General features: G+C 49.0%; 1 protein-coding gene across 1 annotated transcript in view; it reads left to right on the top strand.

Moving 5' to 3' along the window:
• The window catches only part of LOC144717819 (MFS-type transporter SLC18B1-like), a 90,371-nt gene that overhangs the window by 25,408 nt on the left and 37,754 nt on the right, over positions 1 to 27,209 (top strand). The window contains exons 6-7 of the mRNA XM_078593493.1: positions 6,469 to 6,616; positions 15,241 to 15,400. Of these exons, the coding sequence (XP_078449619.1) occupies positions 6,469 to 6,616; positions 15,241 to 15,400 (308 nt within the window). The remainder of the gene's footprint in view (positions 1 to 6,468; positions 6,617 to 15,240; positions 15,401 to 27,209) is intronic.

The following is a 27,209-nucleotide window of genomic DNA, read 5'->3' as shown; positions in this document are numbered from 1 at the left end:
GAAAAGATAAGGATATGTTTCACCAATTAAGTATAATATAAATAAAGTAGTAGTAATACTCAGAGGTGGGACAAAGTCATTGTTATGCAAGTCCAAGTCGAGTCGCAAGTCATCAAATTCATGACTCGAGTCTGACTCGAGTCCAAGTCACATGACTCGAGTCCACATCTCAGAGGTGGGACAAAGTCATTGTTATGCAAGTCCAAGTCGAGTCGCAAGTCATCAAATTCATGACTCGAGTCTGACTCGAGTCCAAGTCACATGACTCGAGTCCACACCTCTGGTAATACTAATATGTTTGGTCCATCAACTCATACACCTTTGGGGACCAGCATACCAATGTTTTCCAGCAGAATTTGTTTAAGCAGGCAAACTCTGCACTGGTTTTAACATTCGGAATCTCAGCAAAGGGTTGTGGCCAGTTACTCCAGTCCCGCTGGCTTGTCGGATGTCATAGGCCAGAGCCCTCCGCCATTAGATACCACGCGGTTCATTCAGTGCAGTACAGCAACGTTGCACAAATATACGGAACATCTGCGTTGTATTTTATGTAAACGCATTGCGATAGTAAAGATACATGTGAGCGTCTGAGCTCGCCTCTTAGAGCAGCAGACCAGTGTAATGACGATCGGCTGTCAAGTATTACCGTTGAACGAATATACAAATAGGTGCGACCATTATTCACGAACAATGTTACATTAACTGTGGGGCCGTCCATAAATGACGTCACGCGATTTTGGACGATTTTTGACCCCCCTCCCCCTTTTCACACAGCGTCACAAAAAGTCAGACCCCCACTCAAATATGACGTCACAAAGCTCTGCCCCCCCCCCAAAAAAAAACATGCATCAAATCGCTTTAAACTATTGTCATTGTAGTGCGTATTTAATGTGGCGCTGCACTCTAATGTCGTAGGAGAAAACATTTATCAAAAAGTCTATTTAATTAAGTAGAACGTGTCTATATTTATTTAAAGTTGCGCATTTTTATGTGACGTCACATTTCTCAACCCCCCCCCCCCTCGTCACACATCGTCACAAATGTCTGACACCCCCCCCGCCCTAGGTGCGTGACGTCATTTATGGACGGCCCCTGTAGAAAATTAGGGTTTATACCGAGTAGACATGCCAACGTTGGACCAACGTTGGCATTTGGTCAGAGCCATTATGCCAACGTCACAACCTTCCACGTTTGCCGGCCAAGTACTGAGTTGTGATCTATGCCCGGCTTTCGGTGCCAAGCGATGAGCTGCGTTCCGCTTCACGGTGCCTCGTGGTGAGATGGTGGCGCATCACACATCATCACCAATCCAGGCGGGTGACGATCGGAGCAGAATTATCGCAGCATTGCAGTGCCGAGCGTTTTAATTAGAGTTCTGCACGTGCGCATTCAGGTTAATTCATTAAGTGGTGGGATGGGGGGGAGGGCACTTTAACAAATGCCATCGGATTAATTGACATTAGGCAAATGTCCTCGTATGCACCTGGCAAAAGAAGCGGTGGCGGCGGCGGCCCCCGCCACGTGACCTCTTAGTGGGAGCCTCCCTTGACGCGTGCCCCCCAGTTTGGTGAAGCGGTTCGCTGCGGATCGAGAGCCCGGGGCCAGAAAAAAACACTTTAAGGACTTCCATTTAGACCAAGCGTGCAGAACCGTGCATATGATTTCTGTCTCCATCACAGATCACAGATGAATCTGAATTCTGTCTCAATCACCGATCACAGATGAATCTGAATTCTGTCTCCATCACAGAGCACAGATGAATCTGATTTCTGTCTCCATCAAAGGTCACAACGCTCGCTTTACCATGTCATACACACCCAATTCTCTCTCTCTCTCGATCTCTTTGCCGTTCTACTCAGTGCTGAGGGGTTTCCATGACCTCGCTGATGAAACTCATGCCGTCTCGGCGATGTTGAGCTTTTCTGTGACTGCTACCGATTACATTTACAATTACACGCTGTCCATCTGTCTGTATCACTTGCTTCCCCCCCCCCCCCCTGATTCCGAATGTATCGAATATCAACAGTTTCTCCAGCTTTTTCCCTTCACGCCTGGCTACGTGTCAGAAACACTTCAGGGTTTCCTCGTGCATTTTTACTGGGGTGCACTGTCTTTCTCCTTCATCGCTATTTAGAAGCAAACTTTTAGTCGATTCCTCTTGCTGTCCGCATCATGCAATTCGTCGTCTTCCTTAGCACTGCTGAAAAACAAATCTCCGATCTTACTTCGGTTTGATAATCTGTGTGCGTTCTAGGCAAATATCGTCACTTGGAAGACAAAGACGACGGGGCATGGTCCTAGACGCGCCACCCCTCATATGCAGTGCCAGCCCTTAATAGGCGCTCGCTAACAGCACTTACCACAACAATCCGTGAAAGAATACACGATGGAAATGTTTGTGCACGTGCAATTGGCCGTTGCGTGCGATAAATAAGGAGGGAGGATCTGCGTGACTTTTTGTTTCCCTTTTTTTCTCGACAACTCTTCGGCACGCGGGGCGTGCGTGCGTGCCGTCTCGTCCCTGGGTCCCGAGCAGGTGGAGGAAACGAATCGAGTGTTTGTGCTGCGCTTTAAAACACGTGCTCCAGTCTTCGCGGTATCACGGACAAAAACCTCCCCCAACGTTCGTGTGGGCTGTGCCCGGGTTTGTTTCCTCGGAGCGCCCGATCGGACCGAGTCAGCGAAGGGTGTTGGTGGCTTAACAGTCCACGCCCGAGTGTCAAGAGGGCCTGGTGCTGGATTTACACCTTGCAGCACTTGTGTGCGCGCGCGAGTGCACAGGATGCACGCAGCTGACACGCGGCCAGAAACAATGCACCGCTCCATAAAAGAGTCAACATTCTATTTATTGCTCGAATTATGATGGGCGCGCGGCCGGGGTTCTCTTTCTATCGATAGTCCTGGGCCATTGACATTTCACTCTTAGTTTGTTCTTGTAATTAAAGTAAATACATCACATCACAGTTGTTTTTTTTTATATATTGTGCGTGTGCTGTGTCTGAACGTGACAGCTTTTTCCGTTGGGAAATCTTGCAGAAAGCAGGGGTTAGCGTCACTCCGCACTGGAGCATGGCCTCTGAAAGATGACGCCGCACAAAACTACTGGAATATTTGTTGCCGCTAATTAACACCGGCGGTGCTGAATTCTCTCTCTCTCCGAGGCAGCTGCCACGTGTGCCCCTGTGTATTAGTTGATCACGTGACAATCAAGCCTCAGAACGTTTGGAGTCATCTGAGCTGGAAATATCTCAAATTGATGGAAAACTTAACTTGTTTGAGGATTTTCTGCAGAATGTATTGATGTCAGGGCTGGAACCGTGAAACTAGCCACACACAAAAAACCCGGTTTAATCACAGGCGGATACAGATACAGTTGTGCTCTGATGTGTACTTAGCCTCCTGTGCCAGCGGATCACCCCAGGGAGTCACATGTGGGAACCAGTTTGTCTGCAGATAAAACTCATTGTCGACTTCCCAGAAAGTGATATAGCTGCATCGGTGATGATGATGATTCAAACTTGCTGATGAGGATTAACCTGAACCATTACAAAGACAGCAAACTAGAAGCAACAGAAATGTGTATTTTTTTTAAGACGGATGTTAACCATGTCATGGACAGACAAGAACGAGCGACGTGGATTTATTACGGATTATGGATAGAAAACTGAAATTTAATATGAAGAATTCGAGATTTGTTTTGGGACCTATCATGAGAAAACAAGAGACTGAATATGAATGTGGTTTGACTGGGAACATTGTAGGTGCAAGAGGCCGGGAAGACAGTAAAGTTACAAAGGCAATTTGAACGATTTGATGCAACTGGGAGGAGTATCTAAGAAAAAAAACATTCTTGAGTAAATGTCACAGAGCTCAATGGAAGGAAGGCCATGATGGCCGACATTTTTGGGGTGCCACCGTGGCTATGAGATGTTAACTACCTCGCCTGTTATACAGGAGGTCGTGGATTTGATCTCGACACTGACGCCTGCCGTATATTTTCAGTTTGTATGTTCTCCCCGTGGTCACGTGGATTTTTCTCCGCGTCCTCCGGTTTTTCCCTCCACATTTGGAAACGTTCATTTCCACTTGATAAGCCACTTCTGTGAGCTATCATTTGTGACCAGGTCGTTTCCAACTTAATGGACCTTACCTGGCAAATTTTTTTTTTTTAATAGTTTAGTTTTAGTTTGGGAAAGGACACGGCTCACGTTGAGAGAGATGATTAAGGATGTATGATGCTTATTATGGCTTAAAGATGACGATGTTGACAATTTTGATGATTATGATGATGGTTGAATGGACCCTGGCTGGGATTTCAACTCACGATATCGCCTTATTGTGCGATCAACCGAGGAGGCTCATTCCATCTTGTCTATTGATAACATTGTGTATTCCACCAACAAAAGACAAAGATCCCCCATATAACCATAACAGACTGTAGGGGCAAGTGCTGTTAGTGAGCACATACGAAGGCCGGCACCACACACGAGGGGGTGAGTGGCCAGCATCACGCCCGGCCGCCTTTGTCTCCCTAATGGCGATGCTTACACACCACACCAAGTACTCATTTGAGACTGAGTCGACCGAGGGGAGGCTCATGACCCGTTCAGATAATCGTCTCCGGTGTTGGCCGTGAGCGGGAATCGAACTGGGGTCGTCGGGTTCGGAGCAGAATGTGCTAACCACTGCGCCACCCCTCGGTGTGCGCATTGTGTGTGTGTGTGTGCGCGTATTGTACACACAATAAAAACAATGCACACACACACCGTGTATATAAAACGCTGCTGTCAATGCCCACATTGCCGTTGCCATTTTTTTTTAAACGCAGCGCTACGTTTTGCGATGTGGCGGTATTTTTCGGGTGTGCATGCTGATTTTAAACTTTCATTTCTTCTGGTCTTGCTATTTCTCACCTTGCTATTTGCTTCCGTGCAGTCACTCACTTCCGTGCAATTTTCAACCAAAGCAATTCCCCCCCCCTGGAAATGGAATATTTTTCCCAAAAGAACAATGATCGGTTTTTATTTTATTTATGTACGCATTTAATAATATATAATTCGCAGCCCTTTGTCGTTCTACTGCTGAATGAAGGCCAATCTCTCACGCTGTGTTTGTTCGTGGGGGGGGGGGGGGGTCATTTGACCATACTTCACCAAACTGGTCAGTGGGGCCCTGGGGCCGGTTCAGACGTTAACGATGTGAGCCATAGCTAGAACTCCAACTCGGATAATTGGGTTCACAGCGCAGTGCGCTAACCACCGTACCACGCACCGCTCCACCCTGTTTATGCACTATTTATGCTTTTAATTTTGAATCTGTAATGTTAATTATAGCAAAAAAAATTAAGTCAAATGTTTGAAATTGAATATCCACGGCAATTTAGGAAATGCATTATTTATTCACTCTATTATTCATGTATTACCGGGCTTGATTATTATTGTTTGTTTTACTGGTTTTGTTTAGCGGTTCATAATCCATGCCATTGGGGATGGCTTTCTGGAGCCATCGCTATTCACTGAAGGCCCAGCCACGGCAGTGCGCGTAGCAACAATGTGCCTTTGGAGAGGTAAAGGGTTAAGACCTGAAACCACTTTATCTTAGAGTATGAAAGCAAAACTGTAATGAGCTTCGTCTTGCCTGAAAGCAATCAACTACACAGCACATGCTCGTGGCGTTACTGTGTGATCCCTCTATTGCTGCAGAAACAGACCCTTTTTGTGTTTATCTGTGTGTCAAGATAGATATAGTTTTTTGTTAATCTTGCGTGTAAAGAACAAAGATGTGTCGCCACCACCCCATTGCTTGTTTGAGCTGGCAGATGCCAAGAGCCAGATTTGTATCTTTGACGAATAAACATTTTCATCTGTGATTTATTTTTCTTTGCGAAAAGCTCATCAGGGTCCGCCATCTCGGACAATGGGGCGACAAATTGCCAAGGCTCATTGGACATGTGGCATCCACCCGCCACACTGCCGGCCACTTCCCCCTCTACCTCTCTCCGTAGCCCGGCACCTGGGGCCCCTCCGGCCCATGGGCCTCGGTGCAGTTGTACCACCTGCGACGTGCATAGGCCGTTTCATGAACACGTGACTGTTTTATCGGTAACATTTACTCTTCCGGGAAAGCTTCACCGAGTCCCAACACTCATTCTCCGGAGGGTAAGTTTCGCAGCGGGGAAGTGGGTGGGGGGGGGGGGGTCGTGGTGGGAGGGAGGTGACATCACCATGCATTTTCCCAATTTGGTAATTTGCGTGTCATTTTTCACATTCGCCAAATTTGGGACGACGACACCTCCTCTCAACATCAACCGACAACCAAGGCATCCCGCACGTCCACCGCAAGCAGATGACGGCGCGTACCTTTTAACGGTTGACGCGCCTGCCTGCAACAATTTTAAATATTATCCGGGGCGGCCTCCTGCGGCTCGCGGTTGTGACCATGCCGTGCCGGTCGGTGTGTGTCACGCAGGCTGCTGGACAAGGCTCCGAGCGGCACGGCGTTCATCGCCCTGTGCATCGTGATCCGCTGCCTCGACGGCTTCGGCACGGCCTCCGCCGACACCATGTGCTTCCTCTACATGGCCACCGCCTTCCCCAGCAACGTGGCCACCATGCTGGTGCGTGCCGAGCCCGCGGGCGGGCTCGCGGACTACGGACGCGCTTAGGGTTGCCAGCCATCCTGGTTTTCCCAGGATTGTCCTTTGGGGTGTTGCCATGGTGAGGAGATGTTATCTCCCTCGCCCGGTGCGCAGGAGGTCGTGGGTGCCAACCCGGACCATGGCGCTTGCCTGTTGTATAATTGGAGTTCGTGTATTCTCTTTCTCCCCGAAGTGGTCGTGTGGATTTTTCTCCATGTCCACTGGTTTTGGTCTCCACGTTTATAAATGTGCGTTTATATTACGTGGCTTCTATTATAAATTCGCATGTGTGATGAAAGCCACTTCGATTAGCCAAAATATGTAGCCAGGTAGCCTCTGAAAAAGAGCTAATAGCTTCGTGGGCTTTCTTCGATAAATAAAATAGTAAAATAGTTTGAGGCAGCTGCCAAGTAAACATAAACTATATTTAAAAAAAGATAAACTAAACATGCCAATGTTGGACCAACCATTGGCATGTGGTTGGAATCATTGTGTCAACGTTGGGAAAACGATGGACCAAAGATCCATATTTACTGGACGCTGTACAGGGAAATCTGTAGGTCTTCCTGGGACATTGCTTAATAATTCAGCACACATTCAAGACGACACAATGCCTTTACACTGTAGGTCTCCCCTCTTCTGGCATTTTGAGACAGTCTTCTTCCCATACGACCCAGTGTTTTGTACCCAAGAGTTAACAATCCTATGACACTTGTGCATGCGGGAATTCGCGCGCCAGGCCAAGAGGTCATTGCGGTCAATGACACACCAAGCTTTCGATTCCTAATGATACGTACATTTTCTCAGCTGTGGCACAGTCGAGAAATTTCCTTCAAAGACCGCTCCTCTTCGAGTTTCGCTGCCACCACCTTGCTTGAGGTTATTCTCTCGTTCCACAATCGTGTGCACACTTTCCAGCGTCCTGTGACGCGGCCTCATTCGAAGTTATACGCATACATAGTCATGTCACAACGTATGTATCCAACCGTACTAATCCGAGGTGCGGAGGAAGGACAACAAATGAAACACAAAAAGCAGTTTAAAAAAATAGCTTTCAATTTAGATGTAAAAGTTCATAGCTTTGGTCGCTTCCTAACATCGGAAGGAAGAGCGTTCCAGACGGCCGCAGAAGTGCGTCTGAAAGCGCGCGATGCGGTGACCGCCTTTGTTCGATGGCCAGCTGCCGCTGCTGCTCCGAGGATGACCGGAGTTCGCGTGATGGCTTGCCACGCGCGCCTGGGGTAGTTGGTAGATCCAGCGCAGTTGTGAAACTGAGGTGGCCCCGGAGATAGCAGTACAGCAAGTGGAGTAAACATATTTCCGGGGGGATCTTAGAGCGTTGTCCTCTAATTTGTCGGCGGGGGGGGGGGGGTAACAACCCCGTGCCTCACAGGAGGGCTGAACGATTAATCGATTTCAAATCGAAATCGCAATTTGAAACAATGCGATTACCAAATCGCAAAGGCTGCGATTTTTTGCGATTTAAAAGTCCTATGACTTTTTTTATTAGAATTGTTTTATTTTTGATTATTATAACTTAATTTATTTAACTTAACAATTGTTCTATGTTTGATTGTTCTATTTAAATTAAAACATTTAAATAAATACATGTTGGAAGCAATTAATATATTTTAAGTTCTCATCCTTGCATTAGAATATATAGAGCAGTTAATATTTTGATGGTATCACGTGGTAATGCTCCATCACTAGTTTTAAATCTATTACAGTCAATATTGAACTGAAGCTTGACTTAAAAATGTTTGATCGCAAGTGAAATCGCAATGTCAGAAAAATCGCAATTAGATCTTTTCCCCAAATCGTTCAGTCCTAGTAGTCACAGCAAGAAGGGACTGAGTTTGATGTCTGACTCTGGCGACTGTCTGTATGGAGATTGTGTATTCTCCCCCTGTCCTGCATGGCTTTCCTCATGTAGCAGAGACAACCCGATGCAAAACAACAAATATCTGCAAATTACTCAATTGGGATCACACACAGAAGTAGCAACATCGCCCTCTGCTGCGAAAACGTGGCAGCACCTTCTTGAAAACGGAGTCTTGAGACTTGGTGAGGCTTTCTTGGGTAAATAAATCGAATCATACTAATAAAGACAAAGATCCCCCATATAGTCTTAACAGACTGTTAGGGCAAACACTGATCACGAACGCCTATGAAGGCCGGCACTGCACACGAGGGCTGGGTGGCCAGCGCCACGCCCGGCCACCTTTGTCTCCCTCGTGGCGATGTTTATTTCAGGCCGAGTCGACCTAGGTGGAGGCCCAGGACCGGTTCAGATAAATCAGCACCGGTGTTGGCCGTGACCAGGGAAATCGATCCGGGGTTGCCGGCTTCGTAGCAAAGCGCGCTAACCGCTACACTACCGCTCCCCACAAACAACAACAACAACGATATAATGTACACGTGATCACACGCAAGCAATCTCGCCGTCTGCACGACACGCGGTCTGAGCGGCTGCTTTTACACCAGAGGTCGCAACCGGGTACCCGATACCCGTACTCTACCCGATACCCGGCTAACCGTACCCGGCTGGGTACGGCTACCCGTTTGCGACCCTGGTGCGGCCGGGTACGGGTAGGCCGTGAGTCACTGGTGAGTAACTGTTTGTCACTCATTTCCCAACGTCTTGTCTCTTCTCACAATTCAAGTTCCTAGAATCAACCCACCCACGCCTTGCAACATGGCTTCATCCCAGAGGTCGCAATCAGGTACCCGATACCTGTACCCTACCCGTACCCGGCCGGGTACGGGTAAGGTACGGCCGGGTACGGGTACCCGTTTGCGACCCTGGTGCGGCCGGGTACGGGTACGGGTAAGGAATCAAAACCCGTTTGCGACCTCTGTTTTACTCCTCCTGTGTGGCCGTGTTCCCGGCGTTACACGTGGCCGCCAAGCCCCTCTGGGCTCAGCCGATTGAGCCGCACTCCCTCCGCTCGGCACGAGGGGGCCGCAGAGGAGCGGCCCCCTCCGTGGGACAGCAGCGGGGTCGTGTTGGGGGCAAGTGGCTGCGTCTGCAGACTTTCTCTCGCGAGCCCCAGTTTCTCTCAACAACGCCCACGTAAATTTCGATTTAAAGCTTTCGTGACTGCAGGGATTCATCTTCTTGGTTCTTTCGGTAAAGTCACGTAGAAGGTAAATAATAAAATAATAAAAATAAAACATAATAAAATAATTCTCACGACGTTTCGGCCACAACGCAAGCAGCCGTCCTCAAGGATTATTATTGTATTATTTCCCTTCTACGTGACTTTATCGAAAGAACCAAGAAAACGCCCACGTAGCTTCAGCTAGGACCCAAAGAGCGATGACCAACGTAGAAGTCGGCAAACAAAAAGGTTGCACGTAGAAGAAGGCAACCCTGATGGCGCAGGCAGTGATGAGAAGGAGACTGGGCACTGTTTGGACATGCATGGAGGATGGACTACAACATGAAAATTAAAAGTGTGTTGTTGTTGTTCGGGAAAAATGGAAGGAACCGGAGATAGAGGAAAACCTCGCAGACTTTTTAAACAACTTTTATTGCCACCAGCAGCAACAGCACTGGAGGCCCATTCCGATACGGAATACACAGTCACCAGCAACCAATACCACAAACACAATAAAACCACGCGCTGTGGCGCTAGATACGCCGCGCACAACACAAAAAAAGTCACGTGGTGGTGGTCATCGCGCGCGCCACGCCGACGAGCGAGCGCTTCAGAAGGTGAACACGAGGGTGCCGTTCACGCTGGTACAGAGGGCCCTTCCCGCTCCCCAGCGTTTGAAGAAGACGTGCACATCACCGACACGTGTGTGGTACATGGCGTGCTCCAGCCGGAGCCGCGCCTTTAGCAGGCCCCTGATCACTGGAAGCACAGAGCAGCCGTCAGTGTCACCTTCCAGCATCTTTTTTCTCGTCTTGTACACCGCAATCTTCGCTTGAGCACAGACGAAGTTGGCGAGGTCATGGCGCTTGTTAGGCACCACATATACGAAGCTGCTGTTGTAGAAGGGCACCCACAGAACGGCTTGATGACGACATCACAAGAGATCGGTGCCAGAAAGATGTGGCCACTACTTGAGCATATTGGCACAAGACAGAAGGATGGAATGTGCAGAGAACACCTGGGGCCTATTTGCCCATAGATCGTGGTGATAGCTTCAGTTTAACACGTAGGCTTTCACGACCCATATCCACTGCAAAGGCTTTTTGAGTGAGATTGTGTAAATATAAATGTGTCGTTAAACCCACCACCACCCGAAGAGTTTAGTTACAAACTGTGTTGGAGAGTAAATCCACAACATTTACAATTCTACTACGGCGTTTCTCTGGCGATTAGCCTGATGAAGCTGGTTGTAATCACCAGTGAAAAGTCGTACTTGAATTGTAAATGTTGTGGGTTTACTGTGCAACACACCGGCGTACTGAAGTAGTAACAAATTGGCACGTTTCGTTTCCGTGACAAACCTTACTAATTGGCTGTTTCATGTGTTGGCGGGTTTAACAACACATTCATATTTACGTGATGTAATCCATAGCTTCACTCTTGTTACTTATGTTCTCCACAACGACACTATTGATTATGTTGTGTTTTGTATTCTATCGTTTGGCCTCGCTAAAAGAGACGGTCCTTGCCTATAAATATCTGGCAGTTCACCGGCATAGATTCAAGCCAGGCGTGACTGCTGATGAGACACCATGTGTCGAAGCCGGTCCACAGTTTGCTTAAACTGAATCAATGCTGCTGAAATTATTTTGGGGTGGTTAGTTGTGTTAAAATATATTTGTTTTAATGTGGATAGACAGATATGTGAGGGAGACATTGTCTGCTTATCTGGGCACCAAGGTGGCGGGATGTTAACTACCTCCCCTGGTATACAGGAGGTCATGGTTTCGATCCCGACCCTGACGCCTATATATTTGGAGTTTGCATGTCTCTCTCTCTGTGGTTGCGTACATTTTTCTCCGGATCCTCTGATTTTTCCCTCCACATTTAAAATCAACATACGCTTGAGTATTTGGCCGCTATAAATCTTCACGTGACAAGCCACTTCAGTGAGATATCATTTGTGATAGCCAGGTCACTTCTGAAAAAGAGCTCGATAGCTCAGTGGACCTTACCTGATAAAATACAAAATAATAGTTTCAATTGTTTAAATTTATACTCTTTGGTTTTTTCGGTAAAGTCACGTAGGTAAAAAAAAATAAGTGAAAACAATTCAATTAAATCACGACGTTTCGGAGGCAACACAAGCTTCCGTGTTGCCTCTGAAACGTCGTGATTTAATTGATTTGTTTTCATTGATTTCTTATTTAAATTTTTTTTTTTACCTACGTGACTTTACCGAAAAAACCAAAGAGTATGAATCCTTGCAACTTCAAATCTAGAATTGTTTATATATATTTATGGCTTTATGCGATCGGATAATCATAAAACACGTTCAGTGTAGGTGGTATGGTCGTGAGGAGCGATGAGCCCTTAAACAACGGAGATGTAGGGGGCATGCAGGGTTTGTAGCAAGGAATTAAACTAAATAGACACAACAACAATTTATGCATATATTTCACGAAAATTATTAATATAACCTGCCCGTTAAATTAGGTTTAGGCATGAGTTGAAGCCCATTAAGATAAATTGAGCATTATAATTACAGTTCTGGTAAATGTGAGGCATATTTTAAGTGGTATTCATTAGAAAGAGATTTAGGGAACAAATGAAGATCGGAGGCATTGACTGTGAAGGAAAATAGCCTGTTGGCTTGGACACGATGCATCAGCGCTGTTGGGGATGGTGATGATTTGTGGACAAGACTGCCGACGGAATGGCAGTCAAACGCATCTGAGAGGACGACAGCCGTGGAGATGGAGCAATAGGAGCGGTTCGTGCGGGGGGTCAGTGGATCGCACAAATATTCGTGAAAACTCCCTAACCTGCTGACCAGCGTGGTGGCTAGGGCATTTGCGAGTGGGTTCACGAACCCATACGGCCTTCCCCCGCACCTCCGATGGGCACGGTTGGCTACGTATGGTGCGAAAGAAGTTCAACATACACACATGCACGAGCTTAATCTAGATAGTCAAAATAAAGACACTCGTTCAAATATCATTCTGCCGTGCAATCCACCATGGAACTCTCTTGAAAATTTGATACGAGACTCAGCAAGGACGTCCTAAAAAATGGATTGCTTAACGCATTCGCACGCCTATTACGTGTGGAGACATTGCTTTTCATTCAGCTGTGTGGATATGGCACATATCAATGCCTTGAGGTCATTCACCATACCTCTACCTGGGCATCAGTTACAGGACCGCATTGCCACTTTTCTGTCGAGGCTTAGTGCCGTGGCGAGAACAATATCAAGGAAAATGCTCAAAAAACCCATTCACCGTTGCGAAAAACCGGATTAACGGCGGGCTGTTATTCGAATGCCGTAGCACTCACACTGAAATAGCGTGACCTGACTCAACGGGGTCAGCGTAGGAGGCGACGCAGCCAGAGGAGGTTTCGTACGTTTCCCACGCACCGCTGCGCATGTATCCGATCAGGGCTACCTGACCCGCGATCGAGAGTTCAAATGTCAGCCAGCAGTTGACTCAGCCCATCGTCCTTGCTCCAGGGGTGTATTAAATTCGGACCGTTTTGTGAGCCATCGTATAACACGTCGTCCCACGGAAATCATGGCTCCTACAATGAGAATGTGGAATTGCCACCGTTGGCTTAAGGCTTGCCAATGGATATGAATGCCACCCCCATAGTTCACTTGGGCAGGAAGACGTGAGCAGCGGTGCAGACGAATCTGTCGTCGTCCTGCAAATCTATACTCCCACGTCTATGCTGCCACATCTATGGGGGAGGCCCTAATCCAGCAGTGGATTGACAAAGGGCTGTACACGCATTCTGGACGTAAGGGCTGTTTTCGAGCGCCTCTTATACTACCAGCACCACGCATCTCCAGTCACCTTTGTCTCCCCAGTGCCGGCGTCACACTAGCAGCCTCTTCTCACTCGTCAGCTCCTATCCCTCAGCCTCTCTTCCGCAAGCCACGCTTCGGTTGAAAGCACCGATGTAAGCGTTTCCACACCCCCCCCCCCCCTCCGATATAAACCCCCGGTTAATGCGCATTGATACGCGCCTAAGACTGTGCATGCACAAACACAATTAACTCCGCACAGCGCTCGCCCGAGCCACCTCTTTTCACGTAAATCCTTCGCGCCGCGTGTTAATCCCTCGCCGATTAATTTGTATAGAGCGCGCTTGCCCCGTTTACCCAAAGCCAGACTTAGAGACGCCCTCTGCCCTATCACCTCTGCGCTATTCCCCACGCCGTGCGGGCAGACGGTCGCTCCACGCTCTCGTCTCTCGCTCGATGCCCCGAGATGCTGTGCCCTTCCACAGTCGCGTCGCTGCACCTGCACCCAAATCCGTTGGCTGTTGCTTCTCGAGTTCCCGTTGTTGTCGTTGTTGTTGTTGTCTTACTCGCCCGATTGAGTTTGCCTCGCGCACACCTCCTCTCCGACCTTTCCCATCGCCTCGTATCTCGTTTCTCGTACCTTGTTTTTGGTGCAGTGTGCCCGTTGTTCATGTTGTTAATAGCGCTCATTTTTTTGTTCCGTAAGCACACATTCTTTCGCCCGCACCTCTGACGTGTTCTTTTCCGCTGTCGCCCGTTCCTCTGTGAGCATCACTCTGCTATTGTTGTTCTTGTCATATGCTGATAGCACCACGGATCTCTCTTCCTTGCAAACCATAGCTGGTTAACTGGCTACACAGGATTTTCCGTGTAACAAATAAGCGCTGATTGATTAATTCCGCTTCACGCTGCTTGCACTGCTGCTGCTGCATACACTCAAGGTGGCTGGCTCTCTCCGATGAGTTTTCGGGTTGTGCCGCGCGATGTCCGACGTTTTGCTCCACGTGCTCGGAGCTTCGATCGATTCCCAAACGGCACGCGGCAGCAACTCGAAATCACGCCGGAGAGCTGTACGGCACGACTGCGGAAATCTCAACCGAAACTTAAAGGTGGCTTCACAATGAATCGCTCAACACGTGTAACGGAACGACCAATTGAGCCTCACACTCAGGTGATGTCACAGGGGTGTAGAGTTACATTCGATCGGTTGAACTTTATTCGTGTTCTCGTTGCTTTACTTCACTGCTCCGCTTCGTCTTGCCATTTTGCTTTAGCCATTTTTGGATGGCCCAGGTCACGCACGCTAATTAACCCATTCCCATTCCGATGACGTATGTGTACGTCATCCGTGTGTACGTCATCGGTCTTTATTCCAATTCTGCTCCGATGACTTACGCGTATGTAAAAGGCCATGCGGAAGGGCGTGTTGCACAGTTTGGCGGCAGCTATCATAGAGTGCGGTCGTGTCGCTACAGTTCTCTGCGGTGAGTATAACGCTTTAAAAAACAGCGAAGCTACGCCTCTCTAAATAAAATTAACGCTCACCGTTTGCACGTTCCGAGATTCAGCGGTGAATGGGAAACCCACCCCATAACTTTCAGTCGTCTTGGAATGGGAAAGGCTTACACTCACCCGGTTCAACGAAGCAATGTTGACCAGCGCAATCTAAACCCTGTGTTGTCTGTTGAGGGGCGCAGGGAATGGTGGAGATTTTCAATGGCGTGGGCATGCTGCTGGGGCCACCCCTGGGCGGACTGCTGTACGACGCGTGGGGCTACGAGGTGCCCTTCGTGGCGCTCGGCTCCACGCTGCTGCTGCTCCTACTGCCGCTAAGCCTGGGCGTCCTGCCTCGTGATGGTGAGGGGCACGCTATACCTTGTGCACATCCAGGGCTGGGCCATACACAAACTGTATAAATATTTTATTTTTATTTTCTGTATGTACGTATGGATGTTGAACTTCCATAAGAGGTTTTTTTGGGTTAGGTCACGTAAATATGAATGTGTCGTTAAACCCGCCACCACCCGACACAGCCAATTAGTAAATAAAACATGCCTATTCGTTATCAGTTCAGCACACGGGTTTGTTGGAGAGTAAACCCACACAACATTTACAACGACGTTTCGCTGGTGATTAGCCTGATGAAGCTGGTTGTAATCACCAGTGAAAGTCGTACTTGAATTGTAAATGTTGTGGGTTTACTATGCAACACACAAGCGGCGTACTGAAGTAGTAACACATTGGCACGTTTTGTTTCCGTGACAAACCTTACTAATTGGCTGTTTCGTGTGGTGGCGGGTTTAACAACACATTCATATTTACGTGATGTAATCCATAGCTTCACTCTTGTTACTTATGTTCTCCACAACGACACTATTGATTATGTTGTGTTTTGTATTCTATCGTTTGGCCTCGCTATAAATGCCGTTAATTACAATCACTCATCACCGTACGTAGCCAAACGTGCTAATCGGAGTTGTGTGGGGTGGGGGGGTCAACAAACTAACTACAAAAAGTAGTTTTTAAGAAATTAGTTTTCAATCTATAGTTTTACCAGGTAAGGCCCACTGAGCTATGCAGCTCCTTTTCAGAGGCGACCTGGTGGCAAATGATAGCTCAATTAAGTGGCTTATCACGTGGAAATATATAGCGGTCACATAATCTAAACGCACGTTTCTAAATGTGGAGGGGAAAAAACTGAGGACCCGGAAAAAAATTCACACGGCCACGGGCAGAGAGAGACATTCAATACTCCAAATATAGGGGCATCGTCAGGGTCGGGATCGAACCCATGATCTCATGTATACCAGACGAGGGAGATAACATCTCGCCACCTCAGCGCCCACTCAAGGGGGACCATGGGAAAGGGTGGGTGGCAAGGCGCTTGTTTAATTTGCGTTTGTATAGCCAGGTGAGAAACCAAGAGACCCAGATGGGTCCCATTTGCAAGAGTGACCCAGGTTGGCAAAATTACAAAATTTAAAGCAAATTATGAGTAAGTTCAGAGATCAAGCGAAGAGAAATCAGAGCAACAATAACTGTGTCCTGTAGAAAATCGAACATTTCTCAATGTTGAATAATACATTTGCTGTAGAGCAAATTGACTAAGGCAGTTTCTTTTAGACCTGATTATAGTAATAGTACAAATGAAGTTACAAAAAGCTACAGATATGTAAATAAACAAAGACATAATGAATGTGAATCATGTTAAAATTACAGTAAGCCACTGGGTAATTAACGGCATGTTTAACTTGAAAGGCATATAAGCCAGGCATGGAGGAACAGTGCAGAGGGCTTTCCTGGGCTGCATGAGAGAGAATTCCTGGAAAGAACCAGGAATTGTGTTTTCCGCTTGCGACACGCGGCACGATGTTCGCTCACCCTTTGGTAGATAGAGAACGACTCAAAGGCGCGAGGAATCGCAGACACGCGGGAAGGCAGCCATGCGGCGAGCCGGTGCCAACAATTGCCCAAGCTCTACGGTCCCTTACATAGTAAGATGTTGCAGCAATTGATGAGTGTTTACACATGTGGGAGTAAGTCGGAGCACCCGGAGAATCCCACGTGTGTGAGGGGGCAACACTCTATCCCGTACTGATGGAACAGATGGAAACCAGTCCACGTTCTGCTGTACCGCCGTCTCTTGGCAACTCATTGAGTTTCGCAACTTTTGTGCGATAATCCACCAACCCTCGCTGCTGCTGCCTCTGCAGTGCTTCATTACAGGCAGCCACGTGCAGCGCAGCCACCGCCACCGCAAAGAAATAAAAAAAAACTCAAAACAAGACATTGTCAAGGATTTCTGGGCACTCAGCAAAAGGATGTCTTGGTTATGAATAGAAATTACTTTGGGAATGCTTGGGTAAGTGATTTTTTTTTATATGTGGGTGGGGGGGGTATATATATTTTTGTGATCACTTACAAAACGTTTGTTTCCGGTTTTAAACACGAGGGTGGCAGCGCGCGTATATATCTCCAACGTAGCGGAGCGTGACCGCAGCCCAAGGGCATCCTCCTCCATGCGGCCGGGGGGAGAAGCGAGCGTGGCTGTGGGAATCCCATTAAAGACCACGACGGAAGATTATGACAAGTTTGCACGATTACAGTGAGTCATCTACGTGCAAAATTGCACCCTAAGTTTTAGCCCACTGGCCTGAACCAGGTAATTGGCTCGGATTCCACCTCCGGTTAGCACGGTTGGCTGCGTGCGGTGTGAAAGAAGTTCAACATGCACGTTCATTCCTTGCCCAGTGTAAACACCGGCGAGATGTAAACGTAACCACGTACTGCGGCCTGTGGCCCAAGCGCTTGCGGGTGATGCGTCGCCTACCGGCGAGCCTCGTGCGCACGACAGGGGACGACGGAGTGTCAGTGCCGGATTATCCCAGTAGCAAAAGTAGCTACATATGCTACGGGCCCCACACTCTCAAGGGCCCTGGGCTAAATGCTTTCAAGCTATTAATTCCGGTTCAGTGATTCTGCACTTGCTCTATTGCTACAGTACTATACCGCCTTCAACTTTTATGAACGACTGGGTGTTTAAGGTTAGCGATTTGTCGTATTATCTGGCTGTATAGCAAATGAAAAAATACAATTACTTTACTATGCAAGTAAAAAATGTAGTGGTTTCAATGTTTTATATATATATTTATGTAGGGCCCCTTTATAACATCATGCTACAGGCCCCGCTTTAGCTGAATCCGGAACCACAGAGTGGCTGTGCTGTGCGGCGTGGCAGGGAGCGTAGGCTTGGGAATGCATCTACGACTTCAAGAGGTTTCTTTCCTTCACAGCAGTCGCCAACAGCATGCATGTGTAGTGACATCGGGGATGTCGGGGATGTCACTGTATGGTGCTGGCCCGGAAGGGCCGTGCCGTTCGATGTTCCTACATTGTGGACAGCACCGTGTGGGTGGCTGTGTGTAATACTAGCCCCAGCGGGGCTTGGTGAGCACTGGGATAGCGCGGGCACCACGCACAGCGTGTGGTGGGGGCTCCCACGAGGGGGCGTGGGTGAGCGTCAGCCCAGGGGCAGGGTTGCCCCAGGCCATGGCACTCTGGTTGACCCCGTAGACACGTGATCCGGAGTGTCCACACAGAGGGCCCCAGGTGGGGGGGACTAGGGGGTGATCACGTGTCCGGGGAGAGTCCTTGAGAAGGATCAAGAGGGAACGAGAATGCTCGAGAAGGCGGGCGGGCCGAGGGCGGAGCGGCCCCAACCATAGGGGGATATAAGGCGGGTCCCGGAGAGGGACCGGGGTCTCTTCTTTCGACAAGCTGGAAGCTCGGGGTCTCAAGCTGGAAGTTGGTCTTATGAGGAAACCACGTGGTCGGAGACCCGGGTGAGAGTCCGACCCTTGGTAGCAGTAACTCCTCTGTATAGGGTAGTTAGCTGGGTGGTCACCACCCTAAGCTATATCTGGTAATGGGGCAGTTACCCCTTTGTGTTACGGTGTTACAATAAATGTGTTGCCTCTAAAACAAACAACGTCTGCGACTCAGTTGGACTCATTACACATGTGTAACAAAAGACTCCGTTAGGCACTGCTGGTCTCCGTTGGTCTTTTATTCAAGTTCTTTCTCCGCACCCCGCTGGTCTCCTCCGCGGACCAGCGTCGTCTCGCGCGCGCCCCGCACGCGCTTCCTCCTCAGCTCCTCCACTCTTCCTCACACCCCGCTGGTCCTGACAAGGGACCAGCGTCTCCTCTCGCGTGCCGTGCACGCTCCTCTCGCGTGCCGCGCACGCTCCTCCGTTAGCTCCTCCTCGAGCGCGCCCCACATGCTCTCTCCCGTCAGCTCCTTCTCGCGTGTGCCCCGCACGCGCTCTCCCGTCAGTCGCTCCGCTCCTTCCCGCTCCGCACACCGCTGGCCGATGGTGTGCCTAAGCCTCATCAGCCACGTGGCTGATGGCGCGGCGGCCACCCAACGTGGTCCCGCTTCTTCACTCCAACAACTGACCCCGATCTCTTCCGGGCTCCCACTTATATCCTCTCCCGGCTGAAATAGGATAAAATAATGCGAGCGACGGCAACACACTCAGGAATCACAACCGACACAACGGAGAGCACAAAACGACGAACCCAATCAACGAAAGAGAAGGGAATAGGATCCGGTACGGAACCGTGCAACAAGCAAGAAGAATTAAGGAATGGAAGGCAATGCACAACAACGGTAACTGACACGCAAGAACGGCAGACGCGCATAAATCAAAAATCCAGTGTCTTAGAGCGTGTCTGTGTTGCTGGTCCATCTGCCTGGCTCAAGTCCAACTTCAGAGAACAACTGGTAGAGCAGGAGTGACGAACAGGCGCTCTACTCCCCCTTCAAGTCCACATCCGGTTAGTACAACCGGTGACACCCAGTGTGGCAGGCGCCGAAGATCTGTGACGAGAAGGAGAACCCAACCCCCCGAGGCACAGCACCACGAAACGGCACATCCGCATGTCGTACACGACAGCCACCCAGCCCCAGGGTAGTGGAGATGATCATAATCCGCCCGGCGTAAGGAGAAAACCAATAAATACACAAAAATCGACACGATGGATGTCCCAGTATCTACATTTTAACAAAAAATATTATTTACACGTGACAATAAAAATTTTCCTGCTCTTGCCCATCAGCAGTCCTCCCTTGAGAACCAGCACAGACATCTCACGTACACAGCATCTACCCACTGTCACTCTCAACACAGCCGCCGGCCGCACACCCTCGCATGGAGAGAGCAACGCTCCCCAGCGGCAACATTTAACTTGCCTTCGCCCGCACCGTGGTCGTCCAACCACAGCAACGTCCACTGGCCATCCACTCGGCCAGTGCAATTTCGGGGACGAGACAATGGCACATCGCAAAGACTCAGCCACGCTCAATCTCGTACTATCCCATCACCAATGGACACACCCCGGCATCTTATAGTCTGACGCTTTACAGACAAAGGAAGGTTCATCCCTTGGCAAGGCCAGACGCCATCGACCCCCCACGGGGCAATGTTTCCTAGCCAATATCTTGACGATATGGAGTCGCACTCCCCAACACGCATTCTGAACAACTTAGGCTTACTATCACCAATAGGCTGAACCCGCTGTCCAGCATGTGTCCTCACTGCCGTCCTAGCAATCACCCCGGACCCGTCGCATTCCGCTAACCTAGGCCATATTCCATTTACTTGAACCCCCACAATATCCATATCCCCGAAGGACCAGTTCCCCTATACATTCAATACCGTTATAACCCAGAGTGAAACAAGTCCATGGCCCTTCCCGCTGGAGGACCCGCAAGGGGAATCCCTGCCCCATGTTAGCCAGGTCTCACCGTTCGCTGCAACGTAACGGAACCCCTACTCCTGAATTCTGTGAGCCTCCGGCCCACCAGGTTAAACAGTCTGCCACCGCACGACGGAACCCCGACTCCACGAGCCATATGAGCACATGGTCCATTAGCTTGAGACATACTACGGAGTGTCTCGCTTCCGGGCTGTCAGGTCAGCCCTCGGCCATAGCACGATGTGACCACAACTCGTGCATCACCCACTCAACAATGGCAGGCATATACTGGTGAAATATTTGCCCCAGAATAGAACCCAGCCAGCATCTCAGTCCCAAAATGCTGGTGCAATGACACGCCCCCCCTTAGTCAGACACGGGCCACTATGCTCCTGTTACCCCGATGGGCGCCAACACGCCAGCATTGCGCACAACACGCAATGCACGCCCACAAGTTAGAGCGCAACACGAGAGTCAAGGGATGAGATCCATAACCGCATCCCCGCGGCTCGACGTGTATACTTAAAATGGCGACGGCACGTGCGAAGCGCCCTACCGAGGTTTCCCGCACGCGCTCAAAATGGCGGCCCCCTGCGCCAAGCGCATCCCCGCGATTTCCCGCGTTAGCCAAAATGGCGGCCCAACGTGCGACCACTTCGGCAGTTTTTCCCGTGCGTGCACCCCAGCTGCCCCTTGCTGGGGGTCACAACACACATCCCCTGTCACGTTTTAACAACCCCCAACGATACGACGCATCGCCGCAGCTCGCTGCGCACAGCAGTCGTATCGGGGAAATTTTTTACCCAATAATTGACCAAGACACATTGCTCATACACACCAACTCGCAATGCAACCCCTGGCCGCACGCAATCAACGGAAAGAGCGACGCCCCTTGGCGGCAATTTACGGCCCCATCACCCTTGACGGCAGAGCCACCAACAACGCCCTCATCCCTCAACATTCGCATTTTTCTATGAACACATATGCAATCTCGTATGCACGAACACCCATACAACCAGAAATTAGGGTCCCCCAACGAATTGACCAATTTCCGAACAGGTACGCACAACTAATGACAATCCCGAACCCAATGGTCAGAACAATGCACCGCACTCCGTATCCGTACAGAAAGACAGTCTATACAGTACGTGCAGTCAGCATATCGCGATTACAAGCAGCAAAGTTCCACACAGGTCGTACATTATGCACAATCGCAAGCAGAGCTGCAGGCAGACAACACACCGTCAACCCTGTCGTACCTTGCAGCAAAAAAAATCATCAAAATAAACACGTCGCACACGGCAACCCACGGGATGGTAACGGGCTCGGGACACTCGACGCAACCGAATTAATAATTAACTTCGCCATCAAGATAACATCCCCATGCCGCAACGCATAAACACTATTTGACACAGAGCAAACACAAGCAGACAGCGCGTCCATCCTCAACACACACACACAGCCCGAACCGCGTTCCGCAATCTCGAGCCATAAACAATCGCACCCCGGCACATGCAAGATGGGTGAGGTGTGTGTTAGGGCCGGGTGCGTATCGTCTTGACTTGCCCGGGGCTGCGGCGAGCAGAGGACGGCAGGGTGGTGACTTGAGACATCTCGAAGAACTCGGACGGTGAGCGCGGCGTCCTCTTGCGACTGCTCCGGTGTCTCGCACACGAGCCAGGGCGGGGGTGCTCCCCCGTGGTTCCGGCGCTCTCTCGTTGAAGGTGGTGAAGCCGCGATGTTCAAGATGGCGGCGGCCCTGCCACGTGGTCTCTGGAGGACGTGTGCCGGCGGCCGTCTCTTCGTCGTCGGAAGACGTAACAAGTGGGTTACGCTTTTTCAAGTTCTCGGCCATCTTTCTTGACGTTATTCTGCTTTGAAAAAGTCCACTTCTGACTCCAGTGTAACAAAAGACTCCGTTAGGCACTGCTGGTCTCCATTGGTCTTTTATTCAAGTTCTTTCTACGCACCCCGCTGGTCTCCTCCGTGGACCAGCGTCTCCTCTCGCGTGCTGTTCACGCTCCTCTCGCATGCCACGCACGCTCCTCCGTTAGCTCCTCCTCGCGCGCGCCACGCACGCGCTCTCCCGTCAGTCGCTCCGCTCCTCCCTGCTCCGCACACCGCTGGCCGACGGTGTGCCGAAGCCCCATCAGTCACGTGGCTGATGGCGCGGCGGCCACCCAACGTGATCCCGCTTCTTCACTCCAACAACTGACCCCGATCTCTTCCGGGCTCCCACTTATATCCTTTCCCCCACGTGACCCTGACTTCTCCCCTTCCGGATCGTCAGATCTCGCCTTCCCATACTGCCCTGCTGGCTCCACCCCCATTCACCTCGCTTTCCATTGGAGCCGAGGTGAACGGCGGCCCCTCCCACACGCCCCCCATACCGGGCTCCGCCCCCCAATACCCCGGGCTGTGTGATTGGGCCAGAGCCCAGCAGCAACTCCATTTACGCTCGCATTACATCTGTATGTTGGAAAACTCTTAAAGCTGTACTTTTTGACCGAGCGATAATTACCCGTTACAAGGAGCTACGTGGTAGAATTTAGTGTTTTTTTTCTCCTAATTTATAACAACACCCACACACCGTTTGCCTGTTAAATTACTTCCCGAAGTAAAACTGGAGTTTCACGACACATTTCTATATTTTCGCGATCTAACAAAAAAAAAAACCTGTATTATAGATGATATGTGTTAAACAAACTGGAGTTTATTCTCATGCTCTGCCGTCGTTTCTCAAATACCCCCCTACACTTTCCTTCACCGCATTGTTCGCCCAGTCTAATGCTGCTCACTACTTCTATGCGACACGAACCGATTGTATTTTGCCAGGTGAAGCCCTTCGAGCGATTAGCTCTTTTTCAGAGGTGACCTGGCCACGCATTATAGCTCATTCAAGTGGCTTATAATCACATGCCGGAATTGATAGTAGCAGCCAAATATAAACGAAACACGTGTTTCTAAATGTGGAGGGCAATACCGGAGAAGTCCAAGAAGAATGCAATAACAATAACAACGATTAAAGCCAGAAACAGTAATAGTTACACTCACAGTACAGGTACATTCTAATCGAATTACAGGAGAAGCCAATGAAATGAATGTACCGTCCTGGGAAGACTCACAGATTTCTCCAGGACAGCTGCCCTCAAACGGAGGATACGCCTGGGTTAACCGGGACATGTGGCAACCCCTAGCCACAGTGGGGTCAGCGAACGGGCGGTGGCTATGTGAGCGTCCGTTGCCTGCGGTAATAATCGCCAGGGTTGGAATTGAACCCACGGCCTCCTGCGGAGCATGCGAGGGAGATAACATCTCCTTGCATTTGTATGCTTTATGAATGCAATGTGCATCGCACTGTAAACACCTTGTTAAGGTCGCCCACCATGTTAGATGAAGATTGACAGCAACGAAGCTATATTTGATAAAGTGAAAATTTGTTCTTGGTGAAAGCTTAGTGTTGACTCATTATGAGTGAGTCAGATTTTTGGGTCGGATTGCCATGCAAATAAAACTTTGAGTCGTAAACCCTCCTCCACCCGACACAGCCGATGAATGAAATTGTCCCGTGATGAACAAACGTTGTTATTCACAACTTTCTATCCGCAATTTTGGCTATCCGTGAATTGCATCTGGAACGCTACATGACGACTGCATGGAGAGAGAGAGAGCGAGATAAAGAAAGTGATGAGATTAAGTGATCCTATAAAGGTAATTTATATACTCTTATTTAATACTTTAATATTCATTTTTATTTACATAGTGTTTATTATTTTAAAAACAATGTGTTATGATCATTTTCACGCAGTTAATAGCTTATTTACGTATTTATTTAAGGTAATTAATTAAAGAGATAGGTTTCGTAGGCCAATATCATTATCTGTGTAGTGTGCTATTTACGTGCATCTCCGGAACGTATCCCCTCATCGTGAATAATGAGGGAACACTGCACGCATATTCTCCGAATCCAATTTGACACAAACAAAAAATCAATTACGAATAATAACATTGGTTGCGAAAGCTCTCGTGTTCAATTTAGAGTTATCATCAGTTAATGTTGGTCAGCGGATCATCATTTAGCGCTTTATATTTTTGCATGTTTTATGTTCAGTCGCGTATAAGGCGCCGAGTTTACGTGTTTCTCTTGCGTTTTCTATCATGACATCGCGTACAACATTTTTAACTGAAATACACAACTATGCGAAGGACAAAGTGATAATGCTTGAGTTCATAATAATGTTTATCTTTACAAGAGGATCCTATTTTGGATGATTGACCAAAGTCGGTGGAAATTGTAGTGCCCATATAACACCCCCGAACACAATGGGATATCACTCAAACCTTTCAGGGGTAGGTCAGCAACCTACTTTCTGCACTATGGGCTACCCATGTCTCCCATAGAAAAACGAAACATCTCTTCAACTAACCCTCTACTGGTTTCTAAATGAACATTTACCAACCGCGTCTCACCGAAGAGATTCATGTAGATTAATGTGATTTCCAATTCCTCTCTATGCAAGAAACTTATTTCAGAAAACAAATAACATTTTCAAAGCCTGTGCCTCAGCTCAAAATGTATGCGGATGTCTTTCCGATGCCCTTGAAAGCCACGCCAATTAGAACCGTGCACGCGGGCAATATTCTTTGAGAGAATTCGTCAAAACGCGATGGGCCGTAATTCCCCAAAGCCTGCAACTCTGGCCACGGAGATGTGGCGGCTAATCCATTTAGCCGACTGTGCCGCTCACGTGAAGGATAATGACGGAAGATGCACGCTCATTGCCGGCGCGTCTCAGAAAATTGGAGGATTCTTTTTGGAAAGGGGCAGCGCTTTCCCTCCCTCCACCCTCAGAATGATTGAGCTGTCCGCGTCATCAAAGCTGAATGGTAGTTCTCAAATGCCTTCTTGGTGCCCTGCCGTGTGGGCTGGGTAAGCGGTTGCGGTTTGCTGTGTGAAAGGACGTATAATGTATGGACGTACGTGTGTGTGTTGAACTTCCTTTGCACCGTACGTAGCCAACCGCGCTAATTGGAAGTGTGTACAATGCTCACTTAAGCATGTGAGCATTGGTATACGGCTACAATTCTGGCAATATCGCCCGATGACGCTGGATGTAATCACCAGCGAAGCGTCGCCCTCGAAGTGTTGTGGATTTACTCTCCAACACACCGGTGTGCTTTGTTTACGCGAGAAACCCTTACTGTTTGGCAGTGGCGGATGGTTAACGACGCATTTATACTTACGCGATCCAACCAAAAAAATAAACTTTATTATGAATTATTATGAGGCTACAAGGCGGCCTGTAGAAGTGCAGTGTGACGACCATCTCGCAATAACGCGCCCTGGCCAATTCACCCAACGCGGTATGTTTGTGCACGGCGGTGGGCCGGCGTCAACTCTCCATTTTCCATTCACACTTCCGACCAATTATGTAGGAGGATGTCGGTGCGAATTATCGCCTCGTATATGAGTTGAGTTTTCTTCCCGGGCACTTGGGCTTCCTCCCGCATGCACAAATGTCGGGAAAGGAATGGGGGAGTTACATCCCGAGCAGGAACGGGTACTACTGGCACCACCTGAAGGGGCATTTTTTTGTGCTCCTGGTGTATGTATGTGATCAATAAATGCACGCCGCATGTACACATGCAGCCCATTGTCAGCCCACTGCCGGATGAGGGCCTACCCACTCTGTGCGGGTCTTGGGGGGGTATTTGACCATACTTCACCACATTTGCTCAGTGCGGATTGGTGAAGAAATATACTTTAAAATGTGATCACCTTCTGTTGTCACACGCGATTGTCGCACGCGCTTTATATGCAACTATAGACTTCGCAATAAACACGCGTTTAGAGTATTTGGCTGCGACAAATTTCCACATGATAAGCCACTTCGTTGAGCTATCATTTGTAGCCAGGTTGCTTCTGGAAAAGAGCTACGTAGCTCAGTGGGCCTTGCTAAAATAAAAAATAAACTTTATTGTTTAGTTTTAAAACATCAGTCTTTTCCCGCGTCATGCGATACTGACAAGTCACACGTCTACTCGGGGCTTGTGGGCATAATTATTATGACCACAGATGAAAACGTGAGGCTCACTTGAGGCTTTCTTGAGTAAGCGAATGAATGCTTAGGCCACCTTCGATTAGCACGTTCGGCTACGAACGGTTGCGAAAGAAGTCCAACGTGCATGCATACGTACATTGTTAGGAGACGTGGGACGGTCCATCGATTGAAGTTTTGTCACAGCAAACAGGGAGTCGCCACAGCTAAGGAGCAAAAAAACTCTGGCGAGGGTCACGGGAAGGAGGAGGAGAATTTCTTGAGACCGGACGAGGCGAGAGCCGCACCTCACGGCGCCTGTCGCCAGTTGGTGTACCGTCATGCAACTGACAAAGTAATTTTGATAAC

The sequence above is a fragment of the Lampetra planeri genome, chromosome 4 (genome assembly GCF_965212315.1).
Source record: "Lampetra planeri chromosome 4, kcLamPlan1.2.h2, whole genome shotgun sequence".
Taxonomy (NCBI): Eukaryota; Metazoa; Chordata; class Hyperoartia; order Petromyzontiformes; family Petromyzontidae; genus Lampetra; species Lampetra planeri.
This window is presented reverse-complemented; position numbering and strand designations above follow the sequence as displayed.